The following is a 12,501-nucleotide window of genomic DNA, read 5'->3' as shown; positions in this document are numbered from 1 at the left end:
ACAAAATAAGATTGAGCTAAAAACACCACCAAAACCAAATGATAACCAACTAACCAAAACCTACCACCATCACCAAAACCCAAACAACCCAGAATCCCAAACCAACCAGCAAATCAATCAACAAAAACACACACAAATAGAAAGCAAGTATAAAATACCAACCAACCAACCAACTAACCAACCAACCACTACCACCACTGGAAGACAAAAACAACTGTGGAAAATTTGAAGACCTGGTTATACTAACCATTGGCATCTTTGACAAGAAATACCTTCTGCTCAGAGACTGAATTGCAAACAGGGTTTCAGGTTTTAAGAAGTCTTGTTGAGAATCGTAAGACACACTTGGCAAGCCACTCCCCTAGAAAGTCAAGCTACAGCAAGTTGGGAGAATCCACACGACACAGAATAGAGCTTCAATAGTAGAGAGAGAATCTTGCTGAGATACGACTGAGAACTGACAGCCCCACCTCCAGAAACAGTCTGGATGTCTGGTGTTACTAGGGCAGATCCTGGGGCTCTATCCTTAGGCTGGCAAGACTATAGGCTTTCACCTCAGAGATCACTGCAGCCTGAGGCCAAAGCAGTGCAGGGGCAAGCTAAGTCATGAGGAATGTGTGTGCAAGGCTCCCTTGCTTCTCCCTGACTAGTTCACTAGCTTCTCATTTCCAACCCTGTGAAGAGGCAATCTGGTCATTTTCTCTGCTGCTATAGTGTCTTCTGGGAATGTCAGAGGGTGTGGACATCCTGTTGCCTTCTGGGAACTCGCTTCTCATTTGCACTCTTGTGACATGGGCTGTGTTTTGGAGTAACTGGTCAACAGACACCAAAAGATATCCCAGAAAAAAAAAAAAACAGACTGCCTGGCAGTGCAGGAAGGGAGAGAGACTCTGTAGGACAAGACGGTGCAAATCAGCAGGAAACTGCATGTGTGCACTCCAGACAGCCAATCCCTGAGCATGCGAGCATGCTGTGCATACAGGCACCCTCTAGATGAACACCCCATGCATTTCCCTTTAACGCAACTGCATAAACCCTACTGTGAGTGACGTGATCTCCCTTTAAAAAAAAAAAAAAAAACCACCCACCATCACCAACTATTCAGTTATGGCTGCAGGTTGTATCTACAAGGACGGAAACACTGAAGTGATCATTCATGAGCTTATAATTTATAGGAGTGCTTTGAAGGCCTATCACTCAGCAGGCTGGAAATCCAGTCCAGCGACTTACGTTTCTCATAAACGAACACATATGAAAAAACAGCATTTAGGAGAATCATCCACTATTAACCTTTCACAATGATTGATTTCCCCGCCTCTATTTTGCTTCATCTACCAACCTCACAGGATGAATTTCAATCAAGTGAACACATGGCCCATCCATTCTAAGACCTCTCTGCTGGGTTTTTACACTGCTCTGAAAGCAGACACCAACAGCACCTGGGGGTTAACTTTTCCTCAGAGAGAGAGAGACAAATATTTTGCTCAAGAAGTATTATGCCTGGCCAAGTCACTGTTACACAAAGGCTTCTACATGCTCTGCCCAAAACCAGGACACTTCAATTCACTCTACCAGTTTTAAAAAGGGAGGTAAACCCGAATAAGCCAGTGGCCACTACACTTTGAGCCAATGGGACTGGACAGCTGTATCATTTCTAAAGGTGACTAGAAATATCCTGACATAATCACCTCATGAAAGACATATGCTGGGCCAGTGGAATGGCTCTATGGGTAAGAGAGCTTGCTGCCAAGCCTAATGACACGAGTTTGAGTCCTGGAACACGCATGTGGGAAAGAAGAACTGACTCTTCTACTTTGTTTTCTGACCTCCACACATGCACTGTGACCCAACTGTACATGCACACATATATACCAAAGTAAGTAATTATAACTTAAAAATGAAGAAAAAAAGTATATTAAAGGGGAAGGGAAAAAAGAAATCAGGATTCATACCTTTGTTAGTGTTATGCAAAGTTATGTTCACAATTTACTGACAATCTTGAGTCAGGAAAATAAAGTCTTAGAATCCAGATAAATATTTTGTAAGATATGTAAACATACACAGTGGGAATTTCCTTATTATAAGAAACTACTATGTCTGGGCGGAGTAATGCATACATTTAATCTCAGCACGCACAATGTAAAACCCGGCAGATCTTTGCAAGTTAGAGGCCAGCCTGGTCTACATAAGAAGTCGCAGGCTAGCCAGGGCTACACACAGAGAGGAGCAGATTTCTAGTTGCTGAACATTTCCAAGTGCCGGTTTTCTCATCTATAAAAGGATCATTCCAAAATATCTACTCAACGGGCTTGTAATGAAGTTAAGGAAATAAATACATAGACATGCTTTGTACGTGTTTAAAGAGCCATAAAAGACAAGGCATAGTTAAACATTTGAAAACTTGATTTGAAAGGTGTGACTTAGAAATCTCAGGGTTCCTTTAATCTGCACCCCAAATCACTTGTCTGTTGCATTTCTGTCTGAGAACATGGTAAGCACTACAGAGAATGGGAAAGTATTCAGTTAGGAGCCAGCTATGTAGTGTTGATTTTTAACAGCAAGACATTAAATAGCTACTAAAGTACTCTGCTCTCTCATCATCTTTAAAGTAAGACCGGACTGTCAAATTCTCAGAAAGTTTCAAGGCAGAAGAGCTGAGCAAGGAGCCGGCAGTGAGGGCAAACACCTATGGTAGCTGGACTTTGGCTACTTTATGGGTTCTTCTTTCTTCTGCCTTTCTCTATTCCCTTTCCACCCTTTTCAACCTCTAACACTACATAGGAGAGAAAAAAGGATGGAAGGGAACGGGGGTGTGTGTGTGTGTGTGTGTGTGTGGTGGTGGTGGTGGTGGTGGTGGTGGTGGTGGTGGTTATCATTAGATTGCTTCCTGTTGGTTAGGGGTGTCAGATTCCTAGGGGCAAGTTTGGTCTTCACAGGCAGGATATCTAAGTTCTTCTTGTTTCTTCTTTGTGCACGACTACTTAACAAACTGTGAGCAAACAGCAGCCCTAGCATTTAAACACTCTCTCAAAAACCCCAGAATTTCAAACATCACAGGATTGCAGAAACTACCTGTTAGCGGCAAAATCGCACCTCTGCTAGAGCATGAGGCAAATCATAGTCAGCTGCTGTGGACAGTCTGAAGCAGCCTCATATACCCTCCCCTGTGATTAAAATGAGAACATATTCTTAAAGATTTCTGTGTTTTTTTTTTTTTGTTTTGTTTTGTTTTTTTTTAAGGAAACCAAACTTCCAAAACTGTCACTACAACCTATAGTTGGCAACAGAAACAGCAAGCTACTTCCCATACATGATCTCGTTAATCTCCACAAAAAAATGCTTCGAGGCATTAACATTCCATGTTTGTTCTAGGAGAGTGAAGCTTGGGTCATGTGGTCTGCCCAAGACCATGATTCAGTGCTGGATCTAGGGCACCATGACCTCAGCTTCCATGCTATCACATCTGGCAAGGGGACAGACTCTCAAGGACTCGGGCTGTCACTAAAGATCGCACCAAAAGACTCTTGCCTACCTTCTTTGAGCCTGCCATCTTCCGCAGCTGATCCGTTTGGGAAAATGGTCTTGACAAAAATTCCCATCTGGCCTCGAATGCAGTCTCGCCCTCCAGCGATGCTGAAACCAAGGCCCTGCATTTAAAGCAGATGACAGTTCAAAGTGGATGAGTCCAGGCAGGCACTTCAGAATTTAACTATGGAATCCCTTCCCACTGTAGTATCTGACGGAGGTATCTTTTCTCCTCAGGTCTGGAGTTCAGGTAGGCCACTAGTTTAAAATTCAAGTTTCCTTCCCTGTTTCCCTCTTCAGATCTAGTTGTAGTGTACTAGGCCTGTGTCATGTCAAGGTAGGGATTTCCTTTTCTTTTCTTTTTTAAAGATTTATCTATTTTTATTTATTAGTACACTGTAGCTTTCTTCAGAGACACCAGAAGAGGGCATCAAATCACAATATAGATGGCTGTGAGCCACCATGTGGGTGCTGGGAATTGAACTCAGGACCTCTGGAAGAGCAGCCAATGCTCTTAACCGCTGAGCCATCTTTCCAGCCCCAAGGTAGGGATTTCTAATATTTGACAGTCTTTGCCTCCAAGAATCAGAGTTTCCTACTAAAGAACTGAATGGCTCTCCAAACCCATTCATGCCTTGCAGGTACCATATTTGTTTCAATGTTTCTGTGTGTGTGTGTGTGTGTGTTTTTTACAATGTCAAAGTAGGTGTTTCAGTACTTATATAATACCACTTATCTGTGCATTTGTATAATGGCAAAGCCATGACTGTTACTCAAAATGATAGCGGGACTACTCTCTAAGGGTACTGGCGGTATATTTCTTTCAAAGGGAACAGAACCAGAAGGATTGGGCTGGAAACTCCCTGTATCAACAGGGCGAAGAGTGGGAACCAGCTTCTCCCTGTGAGGAAGGACAGGAACTCCCCGGAAGTCATATTATCCCTTTTTATGTTACTTTTTAAAATGTAAAAACAAACTAAACCTAACCGAAGACTGACTGCTTAAGGGATGTGCTACCACCCACCTGGAGGGCAAAAGGGCCCATAGGAAATCGCTCACCTTGCCTTTCTCTTTGTACAGCCCGATGATGGAAATAACCGAGGGCCGGATGAGCCTCCACGGCGATTCCACGTGGGTGGTGCTCAGAGAGCGGGTAGACTTCTTCACGATGTGGTATTCCTGAAAGTCAGCACAAGCAAGACCAGAAATTCTCATCTACCCCGCTGTGGGCTCTGGCATACAAGGAGACTGAAAATCTCAGCTGCCTTCTGTCGGGGCAGTGTCCCACTGGTCCACCTGTGGTCCACTGGCTTAAAGAAAGTTTACTCTAAGGACTTAATAGAGTAGGCTCTCCCACTGCTGTGCCTTGCTTGTCATACCTGCCCCGTCACGGAGAGCTGCTTAGTGACCCCAACTACCTGTGTCACTCTGTCCTTAACCGTATGTCACAGATCCTTCTGGAATGGAGTCAGGAGAACAAAGATGACCACCCTGGGGTTGGGCTATTCTTGAAGCTCTCTTTTGCGACGACTCCAGTTCCAAATCATGTTTTAAAAAAAGCATCTCGCCATTTTAAGATTTAATTTACTCATTCCCAAAACAAAAACAAAAACAAGAAACAAAAAAATAAACCTAGCAAGCCCATGTTTCTTATAAACTGCAAACCACAAACCCAGACAAGTGTTTTTCCACATCAAACACCCTAATACCTCCTATTTGGAAAAATCAAATACTTTCCCATAAGCCACACTTTCCCCTTCTGGTCAGCAGCTCTGACCCCAATGCCCCTCTCATGCCCTTGCCCATGACATTCATATGTATCAGCAGAATGCATCCTGACGGCATAATCAACAGTCTGACAACAGCTAACTCACATCTTTAATTCTCTTAGACACTCTCTTAGAATAATAAATGTCTTCTGTGGTGCTGAGATCATAGCACAAGTGGGGAAAAAAAAACCAGTTCATGTTTAATATGAGAAAAGAACCATCACAAAATATTCTTAGATTGTGTCTGCTTCATCCATATGCAGGAATGAGACGTTCTCTCTTGCCAGGGATGTCTTGCATCCCCTGGCAGCTTCGAAGTTATACTGTGCAGTTCGACAGAATAGCTGCCAGTAACATGGACCGCCCAGACTTGGTCTCATGAAATAAATGATGTGGGCTTGGCAGTGTTACTGCCCATTTACTGAAACCACCGCAGAGCACGCCAGACACAGCCTGTGGTTTGCCAACCCTCAAACACAGGGGTTCGCATGTGACCCCCTTGGGGAACCCTTTCTCTGATCACCAATCTCCAGCCCTGCTTCATGCCACCTCTCTCTGGGAAGCAAATGGAAGTCTAAGGCCTGAGTGCTTCATGTGGCCGTTTAAGAGTCTAAAGGGCCCTCCTGCACCCCGTAGATCTGCGCTATCTGATTTACTACACACTGGCCACCAGTGGCTATATGTGTAGAATAAGGCTCACTAAAATGAAAATACACTCCTCAGCTGCATTCACAGGCCGAGACACACATAGCTGCCATCTTGGATGGTATTGATACAACCCACTTATACCTATACACAAAGTATTATTGTATAGCTCAACACTGGGCAGCACTTTTAGTGGAGGGAAAAAAAGAAAGATGGGTAGGAGAGGTCCCACCGGGGTGAAAAGTAAAAGGTCTGAAGATAAGAGGAAGGACAATCTGAAGAAGGAAAAACTCTTTGCTAAGACTTCCTACCCCAGCTTGAGCGTCCTGATCTCTGTGGCCTGGCTAGAAATGGGTGTTTCTGGATATAAACACAGACAAGTTTCCTCAGTAGACAGAAGAGAAATTGCCACACCGGTGTGAGGGCCTCAGCCAATGAAGAAAGTAAACCCTGGCTTCTCCCTTACTCCAAAGCAGCCAGACAATGAGGCTCTCTAACCATGTCCTGGCCTTCCCCCATTCCTCTGAGTCCTGGTGGGTTATCCTGAGGACGCAGACCTGACTGTCTCCTGTTGCTGGTCCACATGAGTTTTGATGGATCCTATTCAAATCTTTACCCTGATGTTTTCTGAGCACCCCTTCCCTGCACCTCAATCTGCCTGGGAGTGAATTCCACACAAAATAACCTGACCAGCACCTGCTTTGAAACATGGTTCCCCCCCAACCCCCCCTTCCTGCCAGGTAAAGTACAACAGAAAAAAACAAAAACAAACCTCACAAATACTTGATTTTGACATTACAGACTATAACCTTTTTTTTTTCCCCTCAGATTCTGACATAGAACCAAAATGGCTGAAGTAAAATATTCAGCCATTTTGAGCCTTGGTTGTTCCACCTGCAAAGTGGTTATAACTCGTTAAAAGTAAGGTCTGATACCCTTAGACCCCTGTCTCCTATGAGTCCCCAAGTGTGACACTTAGGGATACCACTGCTGTTTTAATGTCCTCTTCCAGCCCTGTTCTTCTGATAGGCCTAGAGAAAAATGCCATGATTTCCCCGTCTGTATCATGGCACCAGAAAACAAGGAACCCCAAGTCCCTGGAGGCTGAGTTTATGTCCAAGTTGGTTGTGAGCCTGCTGCCTAGTTTCCTGTGGGCCAGGGATAAGATAACTGGGGAGGAACCCCTATTCAGAGCTATAGAGCCGGAATTCCTGACAAGAACAGGCTCTGTCATGCTAACCACTTCCCTTTGTTCCTCTATGGTGCTAGTGTCCTCATCCAGACTGTTTACTGGAGAGCAGGTAGGACCCCAGGCATGGCATAGGCACATGTGCTCACAATGACCCACACAGGACACTCCTAGTATAATCAATTCTGGTTTACCACAGACTGTGAGACGCCATTGTTTCCTGGCAATCGAGAATAATACTTAGTTCCAAAACACACAGCATGAAGGGAACTGAGTTGTGGAGATCCATTAAGAGATTATTTCCCTACTTGCTTCAACTATTGAGCTGGCTTCTCTCTAATCTTTCTGGGTAGATCCCACACAATCTCTGTGACTCTGGCTCTACTCTCTTTGGGCCTAAATACGCATGGCCCTTATCAGCGGTCAGCTCTTCTGAACAGGGGTTTATAGTGGTCTTTGAAAAAAAATAAAATGCACGCATGCGCACAAATACACACACAATCCCCCACAGACACACATACACACACACATACACACACACATACATAAACAATCTCTCACATACATACACACACACAACCCCCCACAGACACACATAATCATGGAGACACAGGGGTTTGAAATCTGTACTTTCATCTCTTACCAAGCAATGGTGGCTATGAGTGAACCAGAGGCCCCACCACCCCAGGATTAACCTGTGATGTCCCACCACCCCAGGATTAACCTGTGATGTGCCAGTAGAATCCAGCAGCTGGGGAAGAGAGTGCTTCCGGCCATCTCGGGAGACCTCCAGCATCCTGATCCGGGGGTCTCCATTTCGTACCATCAGTTCGTTATATTCTTCAACAGACTCTAGGCGGTGGACACCTCCTGCAATGGGAGATAATGGAGGCATGGCTTGATGAGGGACAAGAAGAGCTAACGGAACGGACAGGCCTAAACACCATCCTCGTAACCACTGATGGGCTTAGGAGGTCTGGAGGTGAAGATGTACAGAGGCTCAAGCTTGTCCAGTCCTAGCACCAGGTTCTGCATCACCCCGTTGTGCTCAAAGATGATGATGTTGAGATACAAAGAAACTGGGAGCGTCTGAAGTGACAGGGTAGCCGGAGGAGCCGTGTATGCATTCAATCAGATGCTGGGTGCTGGGGACAGCAATAAACTAGGAAGGCAGGGGCTGGGGGGACGTGGTCTTGTAGTAACGGCAGAACATCACTTTATATTTGCACGGCTTCACTGCTGGATGGGCGCTTTTATTCCATATATAATTATGATACTGATTTTTTTTTTTTTGGAGAGGTATAGTTGACATGGATCTTATTATGTAGCCAAGCTGGCCTGGAATTCAGAATTCTCTTGTGTCGTGTGACTCCGATCTTTGAGTGCTGAGACAACCATACCTGGCTTAGTAATGACTTCCTAATTAACATTTTTTAAATTGATGTTCATTAAGTATAACTTAAATGTGCACAAAAGTACCTGAGTGAAATTCCACATGACCTCCAACACTCAGATCAAAAGGCATTAAGCGGCCGGGCAGTGGTGGCGCACGCCTTTAATCCCAGCACTTGGGAGGCAGAGGCAGGTGGATTTCTGAGTTCGAGGCCAGCCTGGTCTACAGAGTGAGTTCCAGGATAGCCAAGGCTATAACAGAGAAACCCTGTCTCAAAAAACCAAAAAAAAAAAAAAAAAAAAAAAAAAAAAAAAAAAAAAAAAAAAAAAAAAAAAGGAAAAAAAAAAAGAAAGAAAAAAAGAAAACCAAAAAACAAACAAACAAACAAAAAAACCCAAAAAACAAAAAAACCAACAAAAGGCATTAAGCAGAGTCTCAGAAGCCTCCTTGGCTATTTAATAAATGCTCCTCACCAATGATAATATGACTTTTACCTCCAACATCATTGAACTCTATGTGAATGAATATGTACTTCTGTGTGTATAGCACGCCTTGTTCTTAACATATATCTTGATTTATTTTGTGTATGTACGCTTGTGGGGGGCGCACGTGTCATGGTGTGTGTGTGTCAGAGGACAACATGGAAGGGTCGGTTTGCTCCTCTCACTATGTGGGTCCTGGCAATGGAACTCTGGTCATTAGGATCAGGGGTACCTACTGAGCCAGCTCGCCTACCCTTAACGTATTTAATTTGTGAGACTCCCCCACGCTGTGCATGTGCATGTCACGTGTGTGCTGACAGAACATGTTTTTGGTTTTGTCCTCTGTGGGTTGTAGCTTGCTGATTCCTGATCAAGACTATAGCCATTTGTATTCTCACGCATGCCTCCTGTGAGTATGAGATATCCCAATGATATGTTGTCATGGCTGGCTCCTGGCATCTCTTCTTTCTGCAGCACTGTCACTGCAGGATGAATTCTGTCTCCCCCACCCCTAAGCCCCCACCATCCTGCTCTCTGTCAGTATTTAACATCAGCCACTCTCCTGGGGGTACAACAATCTTACCATGGCTTCTAATTTTCATCCCACTGACAACTGATGAGGTCACACTTGGGTTTTTATAGCCACCGGCTGCTCCCTTTTGTAATATCTGTTTAATGTTCCCGTCCATTCTTTGATTAAATTTTCTTTCTGAATTCTAGGAAGCTTTCTTTATCTTAACATGTGAGATTATGAATCCTTTGTGGGATCTATGAATTATAAAGATTTTCTCCATATCCGGGCCTTGCATTGTCTCATGGCATTTTCTGGCAAACGCAAAGAAGCCGTAATTTTAACAGTGTGATGCAGTCATGTATGGCTTAATGACAGGATGCTTTGAGGAGTGTGGGAAGAGTGTGTTTACACAAAATAAAGGGTGTCATGGTTTCTTCTCTAACATTTCAGATATTATATAGTTTATATTTAGTTGCCTTAATAAAACACCCTGATAACTTAGAGGGAAAAGGGTTTGTTTTAGCTCCTGGTCCCGTTTATGGTTCACCATGGCAGGGAAGTCACAGGGCAGGTACTTTGTCATAGCACATTTACAGTCAGAAAGCAGAGAGCAACAAATGCATGCAGGTTAGCGCTCATCTCACTCCCTGTCAGCCCAGGACCCAGCTGACGAGATGGTACACCCTATCCAGGGTGGGCCATCCTACCTGAGGTAGGTATACTCAATAAAGCAAATCTCTTGAGGGCAGCCCCCCAGGCCAACCTTATCTAGGTAATTTCTCATTCAGAATCCCCCCAGCTGATTCCAGATCATGTCAAGTTGACAATTAAATCTAACTGTCATGGGTGGCCGTAATATTACTATGTGATATAATTATGTGGGACCACACTTGTATATGCGGCCGTTGTGGACCAAAATGTAATGTTGCAAGCATGATGGCAGATCAACTTTTACTTTTTTAACTGATGCTTTTGTATCTTATTTAAGAAACTTTTGCAGTAATTGTGTGTGTGTCTGTGTGTATTGTGCATGTGTGTCTGTGTATGGCGTGTTTGTAACCCAGACGCTCTACCACTGACCTATGTTCACAAAATCTATAATGATTTAAAAACACCTAAGTTAGATTATATACTATCTGAAATGATAAATCAATTACATACAAATAAAGCTATAATCACCATTTCTATATTAAATACTACATATTACACATATGCTTGCTTAAATACATATGTCAATTCTTTCTTTAACGATTTATTTTGAAAGATGTATACCTGGGTGTGTCTGTGTGTGGGTATGTATATATGCATGCCAGTGGAGATGACTGTAGAGACAGAGGTGTGAGACCTTGGAGCTGGAGTTATTGGAATTATGGACTATTGCAAATCTCCCTATATGGGTTCTTGGAACTAAAGTGAGGCCTTTTGTAAGAGCAATATGTGCCATCAATCATTCCGGTTCCATACACTGATTCTTTATCGAACTGATTTCTCCTGGGCTGTGTAATTCATTTGATACTGTCCAATTTCCATCTGGAAATTTCTCTAAGAGTTCTTATGGAATAAGGCAAGATAACAGTAGACTTTAGAAAGTCACAGGATGCTGAGACTTTAACAATGATATGGTGCTGATACAGTTAATGGATGTCACTTAAGGCTCAGCTTTTCAAACGCTAAATATTCACTTTGTGAGAAAGGAGGTTTTCAAATATCTGAAATCCCTTTGCAGCCAGGAAGGTTTTTGCATTTAAAAAGATCACAAACTTTAAGAGGTTAACACGGATAAATCAAAAGTACTGAAATTAAAGAGGTCCCTGCTGGCAGGAAGAGAGCTAGGCAGTGAGGAAAACCTGGGCCTGAATATTAGAAAATCGTTCTGTGAAATGAAAGATGATGTTGCTTTAGTCATTTTGGAGCCAGACTGGGCAAAGCCCTCACGGAAATGGCTGGAACAATAATTCATAACTTAGTAATTCATGGGGCAGATTAATCTTTCTTGGCATGCTTACTCATCTGAAAAAGATTTGTTAGAAGAAAATTCCTTTCGAGTTGACAGGGAGGTGCTTGTCATCATCGGGAGAGAACCCACATACGGTAGCATCTGCTGACAATACCCTGAGATATGCCGATCGGCAGTGACTCATGCCAGAGGAACACGAAACAAACATCCAGATCTGGAAGACGGACCCGTGAGGAGCCCATGGTTGCGAAACCTCCCAGGCAGAGCTGGAGAAATGGCTCGCTGGTTAAGAGCACATATTGTTCTTGCGGACGACCTGAGGTTGGTTTCCAGCACCTATATTAAGTAGCTCCCAGCTTTCTGGAACTCCAGCTTCAGAGGGACCACACCTCTCACACCTCTCTAGGCAGATACACACGTATTCATATTAAAAATAAACAGATAAGCTGGGTGATGGTAACGCAGGCCTTTAATCCCAGCACTCCAGAGGCAAAGGCAAACAGCCTGTGTACAGAGTGAATTCCGGGACAGCCATGGCTACACAGAGAAACCCTGTCTCAAAAAAACCCCCAAACCAAACGGACTCCTACATGCAAAGGTCTTTAGAGTGAAGCAGTTCACAGCACTGTGAAAGCCCAGTTCTCCAGGTTTCTTTAGCGCTTGTCTCCAGGTTAAGCTGCTTCTTTCCTCTTCCCACCCTACCGCAGGAATCCGGATCTATCCTGCTGGCTGCCAAGGATGTGTCCTCCTCTGTACTCATTTCCAGAGCTGAGAATATAAACATCACGGGTTTACCCGACTTCATGTACACCACCATCACCTCCCACCTCAATAGCCTGCAGTTCTTCCCCTGTGCGCTCTCGCCAAGCTTGGCTGGACTGGATCATTAGTGCTGTCAAAAGATTAGCCTCTCAAATAAGAGAGGATTAAAAATAGTTGCCCAAAATATCTTTCATTCTCCCCGAATGCCTGGGGGAAAAAAAAATCTACCACTCTTCTCCTCCATGTCTAGACGACTGGTCTCCAG

The 12,501-nt window shown here is 43.9% G+C and overlaps 1 protein-coding gene across 11 annotated transcripts in view; it reads right to left on the bottom strand.

The window, feature by feature from the left end:
* Nucleotides 1-12,501, bottom strand: part of Pdzd2 (PDZ domain containing 2) — a 372,451-nt gene that overhangs the window by 43,695 nt on the left and 316,255 nt on the right. For all 11 annotated transcript variants that reach the window (XM_076916410.1, XM_076916412.1, XM_076916413.1 and 8 more), the window contains 3 exons: nt 7,853-7,998; nt 4,585-4,704; nt 3,533-3,647 (listed from right to left, as the gene is read on the bottom strand). In XM_076916410.1, the coding sequence (XP_076772525.1) occupies nt 3,533-3,647; nt 4,585-4,704; nt 7,853-7,998 (381 nt within the window). The remainder of the gene's footprint in view (nt 1-3,532; nt 3,648-4,584; nt 4,705-7,852; nt 7,999-12,501) is intronic.

The sequence above is a fragment of the Arvicanthis niloticus genome, chromosome 19, assembly GCF_011762505.2.
Source record: "Arvicanthis niloticus isolate mArvNil1 chromosome 19, mArvNil1.pat.X, whole genome shotgun sequence".
Lineage (NCBI taxonomy): Eukaryota > Metazoa > Chordata > Mammalia > Rodentia > Muridae > Arvicanthis > Arvicanthis niloticus.
Note: the sequence above shows the minus strand (reverse complement) of the source record. Positions and strands in the feature narration are given on the sequence as shown.